The sequence below is a fragment of the Orbicella faveolata genome, unplaced genomic scaffold (genome assembly GCF_042242905.1).
Source record: "Orbicella faveolata isolate gen_17 unplaced genomic scaffold, um_ofav_v1 contig_36, whole genome shotgun sequence".
NCBI lineage: Eukaryota > Metazoa > Cnidaria > Anthozoa > Scleractinia > Merulinidae > Orbicella > Orbicella faveolata.
The window spans coordinates 7,964,366-7,987,691 of NW_028301565.1; the positions used below are offsets into that span (position 1 = coordinate 7,964,366).

Below are 23,326 nucleotides of genomic sequence, written 5' to 3' on the forward strand. Positions count from 1 at the left end.
TGGAGCAAATTATTGTAACATGCAGCCATGGCTAGATTAATCTGCATAGACCTGCATCCGTTAAATAGTATGATTTATTGTCGGTGTCAAATCAATCAATCAATCAATCAATATATTTAACGTGGTCGGTACGCTTAGCTAAAAAGCTAGTTTACAGGCATGCCACGAGAAAAAAAAAAAAGAAAAAAGAAATTATAAGAGCCTTATGAAGGTATATAAATTTACATAGATATAGTCAATAGTTTACATGGCTTGCTCTCGATAGACCAACTTGCCAAGTTTGAAGATAAGGCCGGAGGCAAACCTTTTAGAAATCTCCCTGCGTGAACATTTGCGATTTTTTGTAAACAAAACTTGGCAAAACATTTGTGAAATAGTCGTGACATGTTAACAAAGCTAACAAAAAGGCACCCGCAAGAATTGTCTTTGGACGGGCGGTTTCTTTTTCATCTTTGCAACGAATTACCAGAATGTTTTCAGAAAGATCCATTGTTGAATTCATCACGAATTTCACATTATCATCTGGCTTTGAAATGCATACTCATGGCGCCAAACGAGACAATAAATAAATATACAGCATTTACACAACAACGAAAAAAAAAACAAGGGCCTTCAAAAATAGAGCCAAGAAACATTAATTGAGTTTGCTTTTCGTTTTGGTTAATTTTGCGCTCTACTAACCGTTAAAAGTCAGATTAAGTCTGTGGGTAATTTCTCCTCGAGTTGATGATCATTTGCAATTCCACATACATCATCAAAAGAACTTTTCATCTAAAAACTACTCACGAATAATGTATAATCGACATAAAGATTCCGGAATAATTATGATAATGCATTTTACAGGTACTATTTTTGTTTTTAATTATTGATCAGGGTTTTCGTTTTCTAAAAACGCCCTTAATTTCTTTTTAACCAGCGGCGCCAGCCCAGAAAGAAGGCATAACCGACATGTAAACTTTGCACTCAGTGTAGAAAATTGGTAGGAAATTTCAAATCAATTCGCACTACCAAGAGGTGAAAAACCAAACATAAACGAGTAGTTCTTCCTTCCAAACGAACAGCTGAAAAAGTCCATCAGTTACGAACCGCTGCAAACATGGTACAGTACTGGCTTACATTTTTCGGCTGGATACTTTCAGTCGTAACAGCAACAGGAAACGGCTTTGTAATCTTTCTTGTCGCCAAAAATCGACGCCTTCATTCCTCAGCCAATTGGTTCGTCCTTTCCTTGGCAGTGGCCGACTTTGGCGTCGGAATCGTCGTTTTTCCATCGAGTTACTTTTGCAATGACTCAATGGCGTGTAACTTGAGGATGTATATAGCATTCTTCTGGTTCTTCCTTCACTCTTCAGTCACAAATCTTTGCACCTTGACTTGGGATCGCTACATCGCCATCGTTCATCCTTTAAAATACAATAACTCAATGACAAAGAGACGCCCTGGAATGGTTATCTTGATGGCTTGGTTGATCCCGTTTGCGATCTCGCTGTTACTTTTGGTGGGAATTTATGCTACAGAATCAAAAACTATTCTGAAAATTTTAAGAGTAACAGGCGTGTCTGCTTTTGACGTAATATGTTGCGCGCTGCTCTCGTATGTTGTTGGTCGTATCCTAGTTGCTGCTCGTGCGCAGTCACACCAACAATCTGCCATAGAACGGCAGATTCAGTCTAATCACTCATCGATGGAAGCCGTAACTCCACGAAGAAGACGTAAGAAGCGCAACACTGCTCGTTTCATAGTTACCATAGTCCTGTTTTTCCTGGGATGTTACGTGGTTGTGAATTACCTGGTTCTGTGTATTACGATTTCCTGCCATATGTCTGTTCACGCTAGCCAAATCCTCATTTTACTTCTGGTTCTGAACTCCTCAGTGAATCCTTTGGTCTACGCGTGTTTGAAGAGGGACATTAAGACAGAAATAAAAAGACTTATTTGCAGACGAAACTTAAATGAACCATCTACATATATATGATATACAGGAAATTTAAAAAATGATATTTCGGTAGCAACTAAAACGGACACAACCAGTATGGCAACAAGATGACCTTCCTTTTTCTTGTTGTCACGTAGTATTTGGTACCAAAGTTAAATTTTATGGACAAATTAGTGCAGGAATTATATTAACAATATTCTTTGTCTGAACGACACAGGTATTTCTGTTTTCCTGTGAAATCATCCGGTAATAGCTTCATTCAATCTCAATCTCAATCATGATCACAATCTCGAAAACTCAAATTCATTCACAACTACGTATTTTCATTTGATGGAAACCAAAACGCAATACTCCGTGTTTGTTAAAAAGTTCTTATAAGATATAAGAGCAATGAAACAATAAAAGGAGTGTCAAAATGATGGAGGTAGGCATGTCTAAGGCCGGTGATTTCAAGTTGAAGTAATAAAGGTCGTTCTTAGAAAAAAAAAAAAAAAAGCTAAAACCTGGTACCGCCGCATTTGCTCAGGCCCTACACCAATTGACTCCCAATTCACTCAATATATTTTTTTTATTTCAGTGTGCATAAGTAATTTGGGTACGAAGGAATCGAGCGTGCCTAGTCATAGTTTAGCAGGGTTTTGACCAAAATGCAACGAAACCATGATATAGTGTCTCTTAAATTAAGGTGCACAGCCATAGCAACGTCTGGGTATACTGATTTCAAAAGCTTTACAGCCACCCGTCGACTGTTGTAAAACTGGAAAATGAGCTCTTTAGATTATAATAATTTACGTTTCGCTTGCTTAAGATTCGATTAACTGGTCTGTTTGAGGTGATCACGCGACAAAGTAACTAAGTGAAACTCAAATGGATTGCTGCTGTGTATTAAATTTAGTTGATGTTAACTGAGGAGGCCTAATTGCATATGAACTGAATATTTTTTGCGGTCTCCTCGCCATTTTTGTTTGTTTTGTTTTTTCTTATAAGATATTCCTATTTACATTTCGTTCTTAGTTCTATTGTTTGTCTGTCAAGTGCATAAAATAAAAGAAATATACGTAGATAGTGGAATATCCGTTGTTTTAAATTGCATTCGCAAAGCGTGGTCTGTTTAATTATCTTCGCAGCAGATGGAAATTTACCCGTAGATAACCCGCGGTTGGTAGCGTCTGCTACGCAGGCAAGGTCTGTTTAGATAGTTTTTTTTTCAAAATGCCGAGATTGTACACTAAAAAGCGTATTTCACTAAACTATTGAGCATCAAAAACCTATTCCGGGAGTTTTGATTACTTTTCGCTTTATTCGTTATATATGATAACGATTATCATTAATATTGATTCTTGACTATTGTTGATATTGATTGTCAAGAGATTCAATTGTGTGTACATTGGAGACACTGGACGTGTGAAAAAATGATTGCCGAAATGGAGTGCTGTTCAAATATATCCAGCAGCCTGACATACAGTAAACTACCGCTTGTATGCCCTGGGCTTATACAACGTCGAAACGAGCTATAGTAGCACATGTTGATCGAAATAGGATTTTCTCTGGTAATTAAGCTTTGAAACATCATAATAAACCAAATTCAAAACAAGCAAAGTTAGACGGGGTTTATATCCGGGGAGGACTTACAACCGAATCTATTTTGAGATTTACAGGTAGATGGGCCTACTCCGGGAGAGCTTATTAGCGGAGGAGGGAGAGAGGGCTTCGAGCGGCAGTTTACGTTATACAATACAGTACAACTCTAAAGCGTATGTCAGTATATCTAGACAGTACAGACATTTTTTTGGTTGGCATTTTGGGGTTTCTTGAGGTTTTTAGTTTCATTCCGTATTGCATGTTCACTGCATGACGCCTTCAATGTTATGTTAACTAAAACAACACTCTTGATCCAATTTTTTCAGTTTATAAGTTTTGTTTTATGGCTGAATTTCAGAAATATTATTTACATCGCAGGTAGTAATGTAGAATGCTTTTAAAAAGCCGACTTTGGTAATTAGCGAGACTAAACCTCATTGCGTTGAAGTGGTTTGATTTAACTACGTACTGCATGGTAAATAATTTATCCGTTTCACTGTGAGCGGTATCTTTAGTTTTCTTCGGTTTAAGTATGGCTCCGTCCACACTATGCCGGAGAAATTTGAAAACACAGCTTTATTTCTACGGCTTGGCTTACCGTCCACGCTAATACGGCATGAAAACGGAGCATTTCGAAAACGTTCTTCAAACCGGACAGAATTTGAAAACGCTGGCTTTGCGTTTTAGAGTGGAGGGAAACATGTTGAAAACGGAGCTTTTCGAAAACGATGACGTCACGATAATCACGTGATTTCCCTGACCGAGTTTTCCTCAAACACAAATCGAAAATGACCGGTGATTGTTGCGTTTTCAAATTAATTTCTCCGGCGTAGTGTGAAAGGGGAAATTTCATACGGCTTTTATATGTTATAGGTCATTGTGCTTGAGTTTTCTTAATGAGCAAAAACAGCATTTCATAACCTTCAAGCATGCAAGCAATAGTCAGATGGCTTATTGGGTAATAATCGAATATTACTCTCATAAAACTAAGTGTATGATTTTAACCATTTTTGAACCGGTCTGAGAGTCCCAAATTTTTTTTTTTTTTTTTTGATCATGTATGCTATACGGATAGCACTTGCCACTTTTCCCCCAACACATCTTATATCGCCTTTAACGGTTATGCTATCAAAGGTAAACATAAGAGCCGCAAAGACCGCCGGCCTTTGAGAACGCGAGTTGAGATCACAGATGAGGCGCCTCTGGAGTCCAGGACTTAATGTTGGCCTCGTCATTGTTATTATTACTAATCTCCTGAGCGCATCAAAAGGCATGTGCCGACTCCCAAGTGCAGTTATCAAAAAGTGCTTTAACCTCTTATTTGATGGGTACCAAAGGCATTCAAAGTTCAATTGTCCAGTGCGGTTCTTCGATGGCTTTGTAGTAAATCGGGATCGATATGGGGAACTGATATGGCACATGACTATTCTGTAAACTGTAAACAATTATTGGATGAGATTTTTGTGATATCCAGAGTAATCAAGCTCGAGGTAGGTTATCAGCCGAAGCCGAAGGCTGAGGCTGAAAACCCTAACCGAGACCTTGATTATTCTGGATATCACAAAAACCGAATCTAATAATTTATTATACATTGAACAAAAGAAATGGAAGTCATTTTTTTGCTTCTTCACTGACGGCAAGCAACACAAAGCGCGCGAACTTGACATGATTACCCGTGACCTTGAGTGTCCTTGACATGATTATTGTATAATCTGCGTCACAGGCGCTGATTTCGAAAATTCACTGTACAATTACGACCAATCAGAAAAGAGATAGTGAGTTCAATGTATAGTAATACACGTAATTATACGTAAAACACATATGTATAGCAGAAATTGAAAGAATCGCAGAAACTGAAAGACAACCATGTTTGGATGTCATTGGCAAATTTATTGTGCTGAAAATAGCATCGATCTCATGGGTAGTTTTATGAGAGGATCATCTTCATAAAAATAAGTTGCCCTTCCTCTTCGTAAACTGATTAACAAACAATTGATGTGTTCAGGACTGCTCAAACTATAAGCTTACTGTTTACCAATATAGCAGCTTTAATGGAGCATTGGTTCAATGTATTCGGTTGGCTACTTTCAATCGTAACTGCAGCAGGAAATGGCTTTGTAATCTTTCTCGTCTCCAAAACTCGCCGACTACATTTACGCTCGGCCAACTTGTTCGTCCTTTCCTTGGCAGTAGCCGACTTTGGCGTCGGAATTGCGGTTTTTCCATCGAGTTACTTTTGCAATTACTCAATGGCGTGTAACTTGAGGGTGCAAAAGGCATTCTTCTGGTTCCTCCTTCACTCTTCGGTCACAAATCTTTGCACCTTGACTTGGGATCGTTACATTGCCATCGCTCATCCTTTCAAATACAATAACTCAATGACGAAGAGACGCCCTGGAATAGTTATCTTGATAGCATGGTCGATTCCTTTTGCGATCTCGCTGTCACTTCTCGTGGGAATCTACGTCATAACTTCCAACACTGCTCATATTGTTATAAAACTAACTGGCGTGTCTGCCTTTGACATTATTTGCTGTGTGCTACTCTTCTATGCTGTCGTTCGTATCCTGGTTGCTGCACGTGCAAAGTCGCGCCAAGAAGCTGCAATAGAACTACAAATTCAGTCTAACCACTCCATCGAATTTTCAAACTCGCATAAACGTAGGAAAAACAACACAGCTCGTTTCATCATTGCTCTCGTTGTGTTCTTCTTGGGATGCTACGTAGCGGTCAATTACTTAGTTTTGTGCCTTATTTTTTCTTGTCATATTATGCCAGATCAAGCGGGCCAGGTCGTCTCTTGCTTACTGGTTTTAAACTCCGCAGTGAATCCTTTTGTTTACGCGTTATTGAAGAAGGACATTAAGGAGGAAATAAGCAAGCTTATCACTAAGGAAAACAACCATCGAGTGAGATCATCAGCAACAACAACCTATATTTCAGGTGCTGAATGCAACTAAAATTTAACGGACATAAAAAGAAAGAATTCGAGAAATAAAAACTTGCTTAGAGTTCTGACTGTCTGGAACAGCCATAATCGTTAGAGCATCCAGACAGCCATTAGACCATTTTACAGTTGTCTGTTCAATGACCTGGCATTTCAATGGCAGCGAGGCTGCAGGCGGCCTTGTTTTGATCGATAAAGACCCCACTGCTTTTGTTGTGTAAATCAAATTGTTCTTATGCTAACGTTAACAAGCTGGCATTTAAACGAGAAAAACAGAGAAGTTTGTATCAAAGCAAGGTCACCTCCAGCCTCGCTTGCATTCATAAGTCAGATAACTAAGCACACAACTGTAATATAATCTATCAAGATATGTAAAGAAGATCAAGTGATATATAAAACCAAGTTGGCTTCAAGTTAGTATCACATATTACCCTCACTGAGGCATGCACACGAAGCTCCCTCGCACAGCGAGAATTCACACACTGTCAGCCAGTGCACACTCACACAAACGCTGAACGTAATATCATCTGCATGTGGTTTCTAACCCCTGTTATCACCTATTGTCAAGTCTGTCTAAATAGCAAAATTACAGATGTTATACGTATATATGTTTTGTTCGCTATAGATTGGAAGCTTGCGCCTTTATATTAGCATAAATGACCAATTTTCAAGTACTTTTTCTCAACTCATTTGCTAATGGGTAAATTGAGTCATTTGTATTTGCCACACTTTGGTGCACTTCATAAGGCAGGATTTATTCGTGAATTACCGAGCCATTTTTGAAAGCACAGATTTAAAGTTCCATGGTAGCAAACCCCCTGATCCTGCTTAATGATTTGCTATATGCCAGACCTCAGGTTCCTCCTCTTATCATAGAGTGGGCACCCGGCCTTCACACCAGTTCGTGCTTTTTCTCGAAAACGTTAGACAATCAGACCCCGATTGTTTAATGGACGTGTTACCACCAGTCAGGCACTTTCCCTTAAATAGTTAAGACAAAAAAGTGGCACACGAGGTGATAGCCGAATTTTTCGACGCTGATGTTTTTACCACATTTAGATGACTTTTGGCCTGCGTAGCAGGCGTATAAAGGGGAGGGGGTTGGGGAGGAGGAAGAGGATTCAGGGAAGGTAACGCCTGCTACAAAAGCCGCTTCTTTTGCATTTCTGCCTACTGTTTTACGGTAACCGGATTAACAGAGCTGTTAGTTCAATGACCAATCAGAATAAGGCACGCCCCTTTCTGCATGACTGACTTTACATGGGAAGGCGTGAAAAAATATTCATAGCAGCGACCATTGTGAGAAAATCTTCAGGCCGTGTAATGTCAGCAACTCCCACAAAGGTTTGTAAAAGAGGAAGAAAACCAAAGATAGACATTCAAAAAATCAGCAGCTGCAGATTTTGTGGAGTAACCTTTACTTCTGGAGGAGGAAGAGCGTCATTTGAAAATATATTTTCGCCGTCGGACAGAGAAGAAAGTGTCGGGCTGATTTTAGCTGAGTGTTGCGGCTCGATTGGGTTTCCACTAACGAGAGACGAAAACTTTTCAGAGCGGGTCTGTAGATCTTGTGGTGGCAAAATAAGAAATGCAGCTGAACTGTACAGTTTTAACGAACAAGCTGTATGCAGCACAAGAGTCGATAAAAATTTAAATCAACAGAATCGTTGCTTTACCATTCAGTTCAAAGTCCTTGGCGCAAACAAACATTTGATATATGAGGCTTTTGCCGTATCCTGTGGGCAACACCGCTAATACATCTTTTCCATCTAGAGGAGATTTTACTGCAACTTCTTGCTCCGTTTTTAACTTGAATTCACTACGAGCGACGACGTTCAAATCAGCCAGCATTACTTCACCCGTCCTTTTGTCCGATTAACCAATCAGAATTTTGCTGCCGCCAACGACCGCAGAAATGAACCAATAGGGGTCTTTATAGCAGGCGTTCCTTTTCCCCTCCCCCCTCCCACTCGTCTGTTTTTTTCCGAATTCTCTTCCTCCTCCCCCACCCCCTCCCCTTTATACGCCTGCTACGCAGGCTAGATGACTTTGTGATCAATTACTGAACAGACGCCGGCACGGCAACATGGAAACTATTTGTTTCATATAGATCGTTTTCACGTGACGTCATCAAATTCCAAAATCCAAAACTAAAGAGCTCCGAAAATTTTTATCCTCTTCAGGCATAAGGGGATTTAAACTTATATCTGTTTACAACTTTTCAGCTCAGAGTTATGGCGGTGCGTGACATACCACTCCGATCGCGTTTATGGAAAAATATACACTTATCTAGTGATTTTTAGCCTTTTTAGGAGTTAAAGCGTTAGGAAAAGTGCTTGGGTAAATGTTTGTTGGTTCAGTTCAGATAATCAGTCGCCTAGATAACCAAAGTAAGTTCCAGATGTTTGCACTATTTTCCGGCCGCCATGTTGGTGGAGGACAGAGCTCCACCAACATGGCGGCTCCATACCGGGCTCTGTAAATTTGCGCAAAACGTTTCGACGAATATCTGAAGTTTGGGAAAACGCAGAGACCCAAAACTTGGAGAGGTGTCTCCCTTACCTGTCTCCTATCATATTAAAATTTCTTGACTTTATCCACTGAATACTTTTCGATTTATTTTTTCGTTGCGTGACAGTGAAAACCTTCTATAATGAAGAAACATAAAAGAATGTTAATGACGTTATATTATCGATTCGTCTGTCCTCAAATTTATTATAAGTATAAGAACCAATCAAAATGCGAGAATAATTCGACATGTTATATAAAATGAGATGCGTGCTAGGTGCTATGCACTCTTCGAAATGCAATTTACGCCCTTAATACACAAATGACGGTCCGTACAGTGTAAGGGGTGTACGGCGTTTTCAGCCGATAATACATAAAAACAAAATCATTTATTTGAAAAGAAACTGGATCAGGATAAACAATGCGCTTGGTTAACTATTAGCGATTAATTACTGGAGTCCGTTTTTGTCTCGAATCATCTGTTATCTGACAAGGCAAATCAATTTTGTGCCAATAACAGGTCTTCAAGCAAGCCATTTTGGCAGGGAAAATAGATAGAGCAAAACAAAAAATTTAAAAAAAAAAACACAGACAGAAAAGCTCAGCAATTCGTTATATAACGGTTAGATACTCAACGAGTTTACTAGTCGAATAGCCTGCGTAGGAGGCATTTCCAAAAAGGCACGCGAAGGGAACGAAACTGCGAGCGAATGTTCACCCCAGGCGCGCTCCTCCGCTTGCCCGCGTGCTCTCTCGCTTGTTCGATCCCTCCGCCTGGAAAAGGAAAGGAAACGGCTGCTACGCAGGCTGCTGGTCGAATCAACTCGGTTTTTAAAGATTGCATTTTAATTTTAATTCCTCCACAGTTAATGCGTGCGCGCGATTGAAATAATTATCGTGTTCCGCCTAGTCAGAAGTGGTAACGCCAGGATACGTCCTTAGCTTGTCGTCTGTCATGTCGCCAGGCCACTTAAACCGCAGTTGACATTTACTTAAAGATGGGTCACTATCTAAATTTGAATTCAATTTTCAGCTCGTCTGAGGAGGTTTGAAAGATTCGTGATCTTTTCCAAACGAAATTTACCGCTCCCTGCTGAAAATGATCAAAATATATACTGGTGTCTACTTTAGTTTTCAAAGCAATTTCGATCTATTGCTGGAATTCTATACCCTTGGATAAAATCACTTAAATGTTAAGGTAATCGTGTCTGTGTTTTAGTGTAAACTGTGTAAATTAAAGCGAGTGAGTCTTCCGACGTCACAACAGCTGTTTATGGTAAGGCGTAACCATTCGGTCTTTATGCACGAAATCATGATGCGCAGGAAAAATTCGCATTCATAGTTGATACTCCTACTACGTGTTATTTATTTTTTAAGACTTTTTCCTCCCGCGGCAATGGCAAGTAAAAGTTACGGCTGGTGGTCTATTATACCAGTTAGGGATTAAAATTAAAGAAACTTTAAATTGCAGGAGCAATACCCGCCAAAAAAGAATGTTTATCAACAATAGGATTTTAATGCCTAGTGCAGATCTAATCTATATTATTTGCATTTATTAGATACGTCCAGTTTCGCTTGGAATAGTTTGTCATATGAAAAGTCGAATTTTGAGCCCATTGCCATTGTTAGCACCAGACAATGTGGCGTTGACTGAGTGTAACTTGAAATGACCTTTTACTTAACTTAACTGTAAGTCAACAAACCTGACCATGTGCACATTACGTGCACACTTACGGATGTTCAAGAAAAAGAATTGTGTTTCAGTTCATTTGCATAATTTTCTAAGATTGCGGTTTGAAAAGGAAAAAGCAGAAGTTACATCTTCACACACGGATTACCAGATGTGTCGTCGGAAACACTGCGCAACAAGGACGTCAACCGTTATAACACGATAACTTACAACAAAACCGTGACAAAACTAGTCTCAGTTCGTGTTTTTGCCTTCCTGCTCATTAAGATATCGTCATAAGACTTTGAGCAAAAGATAAAAAGGTCGCTTTAAGAAGCGCACTTTAAATGGAGAACTGGCTCAGCGTTTTGGGTTGGTCACTTTCAATCATAACAGCAGCAGGAAATGGCTTTGTAATCCTTCTTGTGGCCAAAAATCGCCGACTACATTCACACTCGGCCAACTTGTTCGTCCTCTCCTTGGCAGTGGCCGACTTTGGCGTCGGAATTGCGGTTTTTCCATCGAGTTACTTTTGCAATTACTCAACAGCGTGTAACTCCAGGCTGTATATAGCATTCTTCTGGTTCTTCCTCCACTCTTCGGTCACAAATCTTTGCTCCTTGACTTGGAATCGTTACATCGCCATCGTTCATCCTTTCAGATGCAACACCTCCATGACTGAGAGACGCCCTGGAATGATTATCTTTATAGCATGGTTGATTCCCTTTGCGATCTCGCTTTCGCTTTTCGTGGGAATGTACGCCACAACCTCCAAGACTGCGCTAAAAGTTTTACGGTTAACCGGCGTCTCTGCATTCGACACAATATCCTGCGCATTGCTCTTCTATGCTGTTGTTCGTATCCTACTGGTTGCACGTGTACAATCGCGCCAAGAAGCTGCAATAGGACTACAAGTTCAGTCTAATCGCACATCCACTGAATCCACAAACTCGCGCAGACGTAAGAGGAGGAGCACGGCTCCCTTTATAATTGCTATCGTAGCGTTCTTCTTAGGCTGTTATATGGTGGTTAGCTCACTAGTGTTGTGCATTACTTTTTCTTGTCATAATTTTTCAGTTACAGCTAACAAGATCCTCATTTTACTCCTGGTTCTGAACTCTTCTGTGAATCCGTTGGTCTACGCGTTTTTGAAGAAGGACATCAAGAGGCACATTTGGAAATTAATATGCGGGAAGAAATAATTGGGGGAAATAAGGATCTACCCTATAGAAAGCCACTCTCTTTAAACATGCAGCATTAGTCTGTTTGGAGGTCGAATATTTTGTTACTGTCTGAGTAGAGAAATGCGAGGTTTTTCAAGTGGGTTTTGTTTGTAAGAACGAAACAGTTGGTTAGCAGAGCTGATTGATGGAGGCTCACTGGCCATAAAAATCGGGAAGACTGAACAACCATCAGCAAAAGATTTCAAACGTTTTTTGCTCAGTTTTTGAAGTCATTATTATTGACAATTATTCGCCGAAGGCGATGTGAATATTGGTGAATATTCCCCGAGACGAAGTCGAGGGGGATATTCACTAATATTTCCGAGCCTGAGGCGAATAACTGTTTTAGTATAATTACTCAGGTGATTATAGAAATTTCTAAACAAAGGATCGACCGAAAAACGTTAAATTTTATTTGCCAATGACACGCGTCAATGAACAACTACGCGCACAGACATCACATGGTCAAAACGACAAGTGTTTTTTCGCACGTTTTAAAACGTTCTGCCTCAAAAAGGAGGATACAGTTGTCTCAAAGTCAGTGGTAAATTCGGTTTGTTGTTGAAACCATTCTGTTAGAATAAATAAAGTAACTAAATAAAGTGTTGCGAAAATGTAATAGTTGTTTTGATTTACTTATGTATATCGACATAAGCGGCATTTCCACGGGAACTTAAAAGGTTTCTTTGTTATATTTAGCACAATTTTCAAAGCTTACCTTTGAAAAATGTCACTCCGAACTTTGTTGCATGTTTGGCGTTTCTCGGAATAGCATTTTCGTTATTTATATTGATTTCTTCTTCAGAGACATCGACAAAGCGCGTGGCGGCCGTTTTGAAAATTAGTCGGAGAATGTGACGCCATTCTCGACCAATGAGAGCGCGCGAATTTCTATAATCACCTAAGTAATTATACTAAATAAACAATAGCCTCCATTTGGCACGAAAATATGCTCGGAAATTTGCCCGCGGACGTATCTGTTTCAAAGCGAACAGTTTTTCGAGCGCGTAGCTCGAGGAAAAATGTGAGCTTTGAGGATCTGATATTAAATGTTCAAGGACACATATCCGTGCATATTTTGGTGCCAAAATGGAGGCTATTGTTTTTATTAACCCTCAAATATTTTTCGCAACACTCGCAGACTTTTAAACCAATCACCATCGAGGAAATTGTAATTTTTATGATTATTGTTGTTATCGTAAAGCTAAGAGATTGTCAAGATACAAACCAAGATGTTACGAGCGCTCTGATTTCCCGGGTTTCTTTAATCATTTTGGTTCAGCCTCTACGTACGCTGATTTTACTCAATCGTTTCTCGGGATTCAACGAGCTAAGAAAAGACCTCCTTTAATAAACAAATTTACCAGTAAACTAAACTTGCCTGTGTTACCTCGTTGAGTTATTTAAGAGCACGTAGGGATATTTCAAAAACAATCGAGAAATGCAATACGGAAACACTCGACGGTGTCTATACTTCTGTACACTGTAATGCAATTAAAATTCTGCTTGCTTTGAATTACTCAACAATCCATTGGAGAACAAAATCTGTTGATTAAGACAAATTACAACGGAACTAAAGCTATCTTCCATACATTAAATTTCCCTGCACTATCGGCGGAAACTGATGAGGCCCTGTTAGGGGGGGCTTAGTCATTCCTTATCCCTAAAATTCCGGGGGCAGTTATCCCTTATCCCTAAAATTTCCGAGACTGTTGTCCCCAAAATTACTTATCTTTGGAATTTGAAAATAGGTGGCAATTTTAAAGTGTAAAGCGGCCCTTTTCTTAATAGAAAAACACTGCATTATTATACGAAAACTCTACAGTTTTATATGACGTTACCTTGAAATATTCTCCTCTCTGTAACTAACTGCTTACATACCTCAGAGTCCTGGGGGTAGACACTTATAAGTCGCTTGGTTCGGCGGGATTCGCAGAACACAGAGTTAACCTCCTCCTCGTAGTCGCAAGAGTCACATTGCAAGCACTAGTCATAAGTTTAATTATGATTTATGATTCAGCCCGCCGCACTTGGAAAGTGATTAACAATTTTCTTTTAGCGGTTTTCAAGGAAGAGTCAAAAAATAATTCTCGTTTGGTTTGTAAGTGCCATAATTCACCTTGCAGTTGAATGCCAAAAACAAACTACATACATGTATATTTGCTTGGAGAACCTGCGGGGTTCTCAACAGCATATATGTTCTCGTCGAGTCTGGCCAGATAGAAAGGTAATGGCCTTACCGGAAGTTGACTACCCTTCCTTCCACAAACTATGGTACCTTAGCAAATTAATACCTCTGCAGCTGGTGCCCTGGATTGGTCTAAAGAAATCTTTTCTTCTGTCTGTGCAACTCTTGCAAAATCAGCCAGCTTTGGATCGCCCACTTTGGATTCATAACAGTTCACAGGCAACGTTCCAGCAGAGTCTTATTTGAGACTTGAGACGATGCAAGACCGGATAAACAGAAATGGTGACTGGTCAACGACTTCCTGATTTCATATTTCTGAACAACTCCCTAGATCTGCCTAAATCTCCTTTTCCATGTGAAATTGCTGAACAAAATTCGTTTCAAAATTTATGTATTAGCTCATGCTTGCCCTGAAGTAGAGGCAGAGCAATCTAAAATTGTTCATCGGTATCGATTGAAGATATTCTTCCACGTGGGAATTCCGGATCTTGCGTTAACTGCTTGTAATGACACTTCAGTTTGTATTTCAAAACACCTATTTCCTTGGCTCTTTGGTTAATCCCAGACAACTTGAGATTTCGAAGGATTGCTGCTAAATCTTCCGCCTCTATTTTTGTCAAAAACAACCATTTCATGGCCGGTTCCTCATCCCCTTGTTTAAAAATGCAACCCGTAACTTCATGCAGTACTTTCGGGGAAGCCATATTGATCACAATGAGTCTGTTAATAACAAAGCCAAGCACGCATGTGATGCCCGTGTTACACGCGCGCCATGAGGTCAGCGGTTGACCGAATAAATGAGCCTGGGAGCAAATCTTGGACATCTGACCCATCTTACCTAAATTTGCACTGGCAAATGACCCGTTACTGTTCGTTACCGGTCGCGGGTGATGCAAATCTTCGGCAAAAGTGACCAAACGTGTGACAATTGAGAAATCAAAGCTATTTTCTGTTATCCCTAAAACCATCTCAATTATCCCTTATCCCTATAAGTATTTAGTCAGTTATTCCTTATCCCTAAAATTATTTTGCCAGTTATCCCTTATCCTTAAAACCCCTAACAGGGCCTCACTGATTCTCAGATCCACATTTTGTCCAAGTAGAACATGCAACCACATCCCACAGGAAATATCAACACGTTATAGTAAGTGTCAATAGTAAAATAGTAGACTGATTACGTAAGCAACGCTTTTAAAAGCAACGACGACCAACAGTGATAACATTCGACAAAATGGGACTAGTTGATTTCAATTTCTCTTCCTGCCGAGTGGGATAAATCGTCTTCAAACGTTCAAATAGACTGGAACAGTTGTTTTAAGTGAAAAATTTGCTCATTTACAGATTTAGATTTGGGTTAATGAAAAGTATATACTATTAAGTTTTGACTCCTTCCCTAATTCAATTATATGCCATCATCCCAGTTAAAACTATGTTTAAACGTTCATGGTTGAACTGACTGTCATTACTTGTTACTACGTACCGTGCCTGCGCGCAAATATAAAACCGCCACTGATTTACGATGTCTAATGGAGACCTAGCACTGTCAACTTTATCAGTTTTAGCAACACTAATAACAAAGCCTTTGATACTTTTCCTTTTTCTTTTGACAATGCCGCTGATGGGTGACTTGTAACCTGACAAACAGATCAATGGACATTTCCATCACTATAACATATGACCATGAAGAGGAGATACATTTTTACCAGAACATTTCGATATTAAAATAGTAGACTCATTAGGTAACGTAGAAGAGTCCGTTGCAATCGTTTTTAGCATTTAATGTACATTGACTGAGGTACTGGTGAGTAACTAAATTGGCTAGATGAATTTATCAAACGTTAGCTTTCTTCGCTGTACCTGTGTAGTACTTACAATTTTGTAATCGTATAAAGAAAGTGACTATTAAACAACCATTGCCATGGTCTAAAATGAAATTTTAGTTACGGTTATTAACCAATATTAAAGAGATATCGTTTTAGAATTTTATATATATATATGTAAAGCTAACAGGCTTGCACGGAAGATATTAATAGTCTTTTTTCCATCATGATCAATTCCCATCAAAAGCAGTTTTCATCAAACGTTGCTGTGACGAAATTAATAATAGTAGATGACAGTTGTTCGTATATTTGCTTGAATTTATATTGCAAATGTCTATCGGACTAACTAGTTGTTTAAAAAAAGCCAACAAATTGATTCTTAGCCACAATGTGAAGGCGATCATAAAGTGTTTTTGGAAATTGAAGTAAATTTAACTTACATCAAGAAACGTGGATGAAAAAAAATCGATGATCCTCCGAATAACCGTGACCATGCTTTGCATTTAAAAGGGACCTTCGTTGTTCATTACTAGTACGTAAATCTACTTTTTTCAAAAATGTTTTCCTTCTTATCTTTCCTAAAAAATACAGTGTGATAAGATGGAAAATTTTGAAACTATTTTTGTTTTTAAATTATTGACGTTCCGACGTTTGCTAAACGTCAACTGATGCTAAAAGATATATAATACATAAATTAAATATTAGCACGCAAAGAGACAAGAAAAAAGCTTAGCACGAATTGAGCCGACAGGTTTGTTATTTTCACTCTGTAAGCAAGCTGTAAGTATGTAAATATGTATGATCCACGATATAACCATTGCTTTCAAGCAAGAGACGACAAGTCCATTTTCTTCAACGTAATATTTCTAATGGAGACGACGCTTAATTCGATAGGAAGAGCATGGAATATAAAAATAGTTTGTGGTTTTTAAGCCGATCAGATGTAGACTGACTGAGAGATTCATGTGAAACATAGACGAAATCCGATAGAAAATCGAGCAATTTCAGTTTTTAATGGACAAAAACCTTGTAGCAGTATATTACAGTCCTTTTTGCATTTCCTTAAAGCTAAAGACATAAACAGTTGCCTGAAATAACACCAACAGCAATTCCCCATGGGAAGACGAGAAAATAAATTTTAAAGTTCAGAGAAATTGTGCAAACGCAGGTAAAATTTCATCATCAGTTTCATTTCACCAGTACTTTCAAATGTTTCATATGAACTTCAAAATTTGTTTTCGACCGATTTGGTGTTGTTAGAAATGATTTCTTTTGAGAAGAAATTTAAAACAGTCGCACGGAAGTTTGCAATACTATGTAAATAACCTCGGTACAAAGTTTTTTTCCGCCTTGTGGTAGATTATATTCCTTCTTAATATCATTAAATTCATACATAAGTCTGCAAACAACATATAACATGATTTAGATGCGGTTAAGCTTGAAAATATGTTAAGACGGAATCTGCCAGAAGTTCGAGTAACAAGTGGACAAAAACCTCGTACCCAGATTATTTACATCATATTGCAAACTTCTATACAACTGTTTTAAATATCTTCTCCAAAAAAATCATTTCTAGCAACACCAAAGTAGAAAACAGATGTTAAACTTCGTATGAAGCACTTGAAAGTACTATTGAAATGAAACTGGTGGCGAAATTTGGGTTTGCAAAATTTCCCGAACTGAACTTTGAAACTTATTTTCTCTCGTTTCCATGGGAAATTGTTTTTGGTGTTATTTCAGGCAACTATCTGTATCTTGAGCTTGAAAAAAATGTAAAAATTACTGTAAAATACTTAAAATTATTCTGGTAGTAGATTTTTGTCCACTAAACACTGATTTTGCTCGATTTTCTATCGGATTTCACCTTAAAAACTATTCTAGCAGTTGATATTCGCGTTCTTTCACGCGTTCTGAATTTCAATTTCGGTGAAAAAGTGAATTGCCGGAACTTACCACTTACTCAGAATTTTTTTTCAGTTTTTCAAAAACATGAACTCGGATCCTTGTACTTTCTCAGTTCAAAATTTCTGAAAAATAATGCCGGAACCTATAACGTATTTAAGAGTTTTTTAAAAATACAAACTATTCAAGATGCTGAATTTCATGGGCTTACGCATTTTCTCAATTCAGCTCAGAGTACGGCTAGTTTTGCGAAAAATTAAATAATTACAATTACCGGAACCGATTACTGATTAGAAAACTACTCAAGAGGCTGCCCTTTACATTCTTTTGTTCATTTAATTAAGAGTTAATTTATACAGAATTTCGCCGGAATCGATCTCTGATGCTCAATGTTGAACAAAAACCCGAAAAGTTGGATCATCTGCTCATTAAAATCGCCATACGTCTTAGAGACAGCTGAATAGTCCGTTTTGCGAAGCTTGGTCGTAATGGAAGACTTCTTGAACGTTTTAGGTTGGTTATTTTCAATCGTAACGGTAGTAGGAAATAGTTTTGTAGTCCTACTTATTGCGAAAAATCACCGGCTACATTCCTCAGCCAACTTGTTCGTCCTTTCCTTGGCAGTGGCTGACTTTGGTGTCGGAATCGCCGTTTTTCCATCGAGTTATTTTTGTAATTACTCAATGGCGTGTAACTTGAGGGTTTACATGGCATTCTTCTGGTTCTTCCTCCACTCTTCAGTCACAAATCTTTGCTCCTTGACTTGGGATCGTTACATCGCCATCGTTCACCCTTTCAAGTACAACACCTCCATGACTGAGAGACGCCCTGGAATGATTATCTTGGCCGCTTGGTTGATTCCCTTCGCGATCTCTCTGTTGCTTTTGGTGGGAATGCACGCCACAAAATCTCACACTGTGTTGAAATTTTTACGAATAGACGGGGTGTCAGCCTTTGACTTAATATCCTGTGCGCTGCTCTTCTGCGGTGTTGTTCGAATCCTAGTTGTTGCGCGTGCGCAGTCACGGCAAGTGTCTGCAATAGAACTTCAAGTTCAGCGGTCTACTAGTAGCCACGCATGCAACCAATCTACTGCGACAGAACCTGCCACTTCACGCAGACGTAAGAAGCACAATACAGCTTCCTTCGTAATTGCTATGGTCATGTTCTTCCTGGGATGCTACGTGGTGGTAAATTACTTAGTTTTGTGCCTTGCTTTCTCTTGTCATCAAGTGTCTGATGACACTGCCCAGGTTGTTATTTGTCTCTTAGTTTTGAACTCTACAGTGAATCCTTTGGTTTACGCGCTACTGAAGAACGATATTAAGATGGAAATAAGCAAGCTTATTTGGGGGAGCAACAACCTTCTGGAGAGGTCCTTTATACGGGAACTAAAATTTCCATTCTCGTTATTTTACTGTCATGTTTCCACTTATATGCCCATTACTTTCGTTGTATTTTTCACTTATTTTACTCCAAAGGTCCTGTCTGATTTTCGATCAAGATAATTGATACTCGGAGCATTTCGCAGTGAAAACTCCTGCCATCGGTAGACTGGTAGAAAAATTTGCTTATATTTTTAAGGTTTTATTGTCCAGCATTTTCGGGTGTACCAAGATAAGACACTACGGGGAGAGCCCATTGTAAATTCTGATATTCTCGGAAGATTAAGAACTCTAGGCTAGAACTTAAGTCTTGTTTCAGTTGTCAAAAAACTACTAAGGAAGGAGTTGGTTTATTCCGAGTTCCAGCATGCAATAATGTGGACCAGCTCCACAAGTGTAACAACTATGGTCAATTGCTTCTCTCTAGACACTACCATGATACCTTAGATTTTAGTGAGCTTTCCGTTTTAAGCATAATGATATCGATCGTACCATGTTTTGACTAAATAACAGAAATTGGAAACTTTACGGGAGACTTCTACCTCATAAAAACGTTCCTTTAAGTGCTTACATTTTCGCTCATTTACGGTTTACTTCTTAAATAAATTCATCGTTTGCGTCAATTTTCTCGATACCTGTCGCCTAGCGACTTGAGAGCCATTCATTTCCAAGTTATTTTGCCCTCTACATAAAGGAAAATTAAGACAAACTGCCCTCCGTCTCAACCAATGAAAAATCAGTATTTTTGCCCCCTATGTTGTACGTGATATAAACCTTAAATACCTTCATCAAAATTATCAGTTCTCGTTGGCTTTCTAAGCACGTATTTATCACGTTATTTGTGTACGATGACGTATCTCGTAGGTGTTTGCAGTGTCACGCCATCAAAAAGAAAAATCGTAACCATTAAATGAATTAAGTCAAGAAGCTGGTATATGAAAGATGATTGATATATAGACAACCTAGCCAAGAATTAGGTCTATGCGGATTTTCATTCGCGCGTTATTCGGAAAAGTGTTTCAATCAAATTTATATAGCTTTGTACGGAGTCGCCATGTTTGTGCCCCTCGGAGGGACAAACACGGCGGCCATAACTTAACGGAAACATCTGCCAGCACGAGGCTCTGGGGAATAAACCCAACAAACTCTGCAGTTATTCCCTAGAGCCTGGCACTGAGGTCTATAGTTTTAGGCTGAATTTTAAGATATCGAAATTAGCCTATTACGCGTATCCAACAACTTTTTGTAATTTGATACCTGTACGACTTCTACGCCATTCGTACACAATTACGTGCCTTTTATAGCTTTCTTGTTAATTTTTCTCTACTGTTTGTTACCTTAATTTAACATGGGAAAATTCAACTAACAATAATTATCGCTGCATGCGTTAATGTATATCGCTCTTTGTAAAAGCGCACTTTCAAATAACAATTGGTGACAAATAAATGTCATATTGACCAGATATTGCACTCTACTAGTTAACGAAATGATTTCGGAGCTGATGCCTTTTCCTAAAATTAACAACAGTTAAGACCGCGAGAAACTTCTCTCATCCGACATTTAATAACGTTTCAAGTAGTATAGGACGTTAATAGGGGTCGTAGCCAATCAGAAGGCCGTGCATATCATTAAAAAAGGCTCTCGACCAATCAGAGGGCAGTATTTTCGATTTGCATAAACAAGATGGTGGACGTGTTTTTAAATATGCGCCTGCAGTGGCGTCAGCAGTCTTTTGCATCCAGGTCACGCGCGTGCCCAAATAAGGGCAACATGTCCAAATAAGGAGAAATATGAAATCGAGGTTGTGACGCGCATGTCCAAATAAGGCGATAGCCAATCCATGAGATCGAGGTTGTGACGTGCATGAAATCGAGGTTCGGATGGGAATAAAAGGGTTTGCGTGAGTGTCGAGTGAGTATTGTTGTTTTTGAGATCGGCGACTAGAAGATGTCTTCAGAGGAGAGCGAGACGAAGGTGGAGGTTTCTGAAGAGGAGAAGATAGAAGAACTTGCCGCGAGGGTGATGGATGCTGTTCATGACGGTATTCTTGGAAAGATAATGAAATGCGCCGTTTCTCACGCTATGGATGTCCTCCTGAAGAAAGAGGTGACGAAGCTGACGGATGAGGTGATGAGGTTCAGAAAAATGCTGTCTGAGAAGATGCTTGCTGACCAGTCCATCTCGTTTAAAGACCCTGTGTGTTTGGAGAAGTTGCCGGAGGGATTTGAGGACGGATGGGAAGCGTGGAAGAGCAGTTGGGACAACAGAGACGAGTTGGCGTACCGAGCATTTGTCAAACAAATTGTAAAAACACCACCACCAGAATCAGAGGAGTGAAAAAAACATTTTTATTCATGCCTGTAACAAAAACTAATAAAGATCCTTTAACGAGAGAATGTACATGGTTTGTTGCGTGATTTTTTCATCGTCTCTATAGGGAATAAAAAAGAAAAAATTTAATGCCCCGACCAGGAATCGAACCTGGGTCTTTGAGGCCACAACTCAACGTCTTAACCATTAGACCATCGAAGCGCTTACCTCTTTAGGACTTGGTTTTGGGGTTGTCATCGGGAGGCAGTCCGAAATTCACGGCTTTGCAATGAGGGCAGAGTCTTTCCGAGGGTTTCAACGCTCAGTGTGGAGGGCTTTACAGGTTCCGTGAAAGAATTGGTCGCAACAGGGTGTCAGGAAGTAGTCTCTGATACTGTGTTTGAAAGTGTATCCTTCCTTGCACCATAGACATTGAGGGTTAGGAAATCGAGACATGGAGTCTGAAAATAGAACAAAAACAACTTTTTATTGGTCATTCCACTTATTACAGGGTGGGACGTGTGCACGGTCCTATTGACCGGCGCCCTCTTTTTCTTCGGGATATCAATCAATAAACGATTATTATAGTACTTTCAACCATTGTGATCAAGTAACGATGCGAACCATGATCGACGCGGAGGACAAATTACCCATCGTGTAAAAAAGAAATGTGAATTAAAAATGGGCGGGGCGAGGTTTCGATCCTCGGACCTCTGGGTTATGAGCCCAACGCGCTTCCACTGCGCCACCCTGCCTTTCTTAGAAACTGAAAAAATAATGTGAAATAAAAATCGGAGTGTGTTTTTTACAAAAACTGTGTCTGTCTTTTTCTTAGTTTGGGGTCTGTCCATTAATCAGTATGGCTTCGGCGACTCCTCGTGGGTATTCGTCGATCCATTGAAAGAACTTGCAGGTACGCTTGGGACACTTGAGATAGAGCCTGTCTGGGTTGGACTGGGAGTGGGAGGTGGCTAAGACCAGGGACTTGCTGCATAGACATCGGAAACGAGCCGGCTCGATGTTCCTGTAGCAGGGGTGGGTCTGTTCTTCGACGCGTCTCAGGTAAGTGCCCACCTCTTTGACGCCACAGGTCACATAACACTTGGTGTAGAATCTGGAAGAGGGGCATCGGTAATATTCCCAGGTACCACCGTCTGGGGTTCGCACGCTTCCGTATGTCAGGGGTACCATGCAACGTGGGCAGATGGAATCTTGTGGTTTCAGTTGGTTCAGGAACTGATCGGGGTCGAATTCCTCCAACACTTGGACTTCGGTGAATTCTCCTCGGTCGTCCACTTCAGGGGGTACTTCTACGAGGTCGTCTTTCTTGAATTTGTCGAGTCCCATGGCTTCCAGGACTTGCATGGTTCGAGGAGGTGAGTCTCTGATCACGGTCATGCATCCGCCTTGAATGGCAGGTAGCTTTGAGTCTGTGAAGATAGAGAACGAGTTAGTATCCCAACAAGGTGTTTTCACGTCGCATGGTTTCTAGGATGTGGGTGGTTTTTCGCTTGTCATGGTTACTTTTCATTTGGCTTTTGACTTCTTGGCGTTGGATCGAAAAGGCGCTCCAGGGTCGCGAGAAGCCTTTGAGAGGGACGGTGGTCCAACTGACCGAGTCCTGGGGTGATTTCTTTGAAGAGGACGCGTTCGTTGAAACGGAGTCTGGCACGAGGTTTTTTGAATAACCATCTATCTAAAGTGGATTGTAGTTGTTTACCTCCTACTTCTCTTTCCACTCTCTTGGGTAAGAGCAGTTCCAGTTTCTTTTTGGACAATTTTTTCTTTTTCCTGACGGGTTCGACTTGTGAATCCATGACGACTTCTACTGAAAAGTGACTCGTGATGGAATGCGTT

At 39.7% G+C, this 23,326-nt stretch overlaps 5 protein-coding genes and 2 non-coding genes across 7 annotated transcripts; 5 read left to right on the top strand and 2 right to left on the bottom strand.

The window, feature by feature from the left end:
* The first annotated feature begins 907 nt into the window (after positions 1-907).
* LOC110049006 (adenosine receptor A2a-like) lies at positions 908-2,438 on the top strand. The gene has a single exon (XM_020754776.2). The coding sequence runs from the start codon at positions 1,097-1,099 to the stop codon at positions 1,973-1,975; it is 879 nt and encodes a 292-aa protein (XP_020610435.2). The 5' UTR covers positions 908-1,096; the 3' UTR covers positions 1,976-2,438.
* A 3,024-nt stretch (positions 2,439-5,462) lies between these two features.
* On the top strand, positions 5,463-6,533 carry LOC110048953 (trace amine-associated receptor 8a-like). Its single transcript, XM_020754712.2, has one exon. It carries the CDS (start codon positions 5,569-5,571, stop codon positions 6,475-6,477), a length of 909 nt encoding a protein of 302 aa, XP_020610371.1. The 5' UTR covers positions 5,463-5,568; the 3' UTR covers positions 6,478-6,533.
* Positions 6,534-10,774: 4,241 nt separating this feature from the next.
* Positions 10,775-13,237, top strand: LOC149102151 (trace amine-associated receptor 9-like). Its single transcript, XM_089275525.1, has one exon. It carries the CDS (start codon positions 10,989-10,991, stop codon positions 11,841-11,843), a length of 855 nt encoding a protein of 284 aa, XP_089131651.1. The 5' UTR covers positions 10,775-10,988; the 3' UTR covers positions 11,844-13,237.
* Positions 13,238-18,111: 4,874 nt separating this feature from the next.
* LOC110048962 (adenosine receptor A2a-like) lies at positions 18,112-19,282 on the top strand. Its single transcript, XM_020754724.2, has one exon. The coding sequence runs from the start codon at positions 18,263-18,265 to the stop codon at positions 19,280-19,282; it is 1,020 nt and encodes a 339-aa protein (XP_020610383.1). The 5' UTR covers positions 18,112-18,262.
* A 1,452-nt stretch (positions 19,283-20,734) lies between these two features.
* Positions 20,735-21,559, top strand: LOC149102152 (uncharacterized). Its single transcript, XM_089274956.1, has one exon. The coding sequence runs from the start codon at positions 21,107-21,109 to the stop codon at positions 21,494-21,496; it is 390 nt and encodes a 129-aa protein (XP_089131082.1). The 5' UTR covers positions 20,735-21,106; the 3' UTR covers positions 21,497-21,559.
* Positions 21,560-21,619: 60 nt separating this feature from the next.
* On the bottom strand, positions 21,620-21,691 carry Trnah-gug (transfer RNA histidin (anticodon GUG)). Its single transcript has one exon. It is a non-coding gene; the product is annotated as a tRNA-His (tRNA).
* A 461-nt stretch (positions 21,692-22,152) lies between these two features.
* Positions 22,153-22,224, bottom strand: Trnam-cau (transfer RNA methionine (anticodon CAU)). The gene has a single exon. It is a non-coding gene; the product is annotated as a tRNA-Met (tRNA).
* Positions 22,225-23,326: the final 1,102 nt, after the last annotated feature.

What these genes read in the sequence shown, in the direction of transcription:
- LOC110049006 (XM_020754776.2), top strand. Translation starts at nt 1,097, where the DNA reads ATGGTACAGTACTGGCTTACATTTTTCGGCTGGATACTTTCAGTCGTA.
- LOC110048953 (XM_020754712.2), top strand. Translation starts at nt 5,569, where the DNA reads ATGGAGCATTGGTTCAATGTATTCGGTTGGCTACTTTCAATCGTAACT.
- LOC149102151 (XM_089275525.1), top strand. Translation starts at nt 10,989, where the DNA reads ATGGAGAACTGGCTCAGCGTTTTGGGTTGGTCACTTTCAATCATAACA.
- LOC110048962 (XM_020754724.2), top strand. Translation starts at nt 18,263, where the DNA reads ATGGAAGACTTCTTGAACGTTTTAGGTTGGTTATTTTCAATCGTAACG.
- LOC149102152 (XM_089274956.1), top strand. Translation starts at nt 21,107, where the DNA reads ATGTCTTCAGAGGAGAGCGAGACGAAGGTGGAGGTTTCTGAAGAGGAG.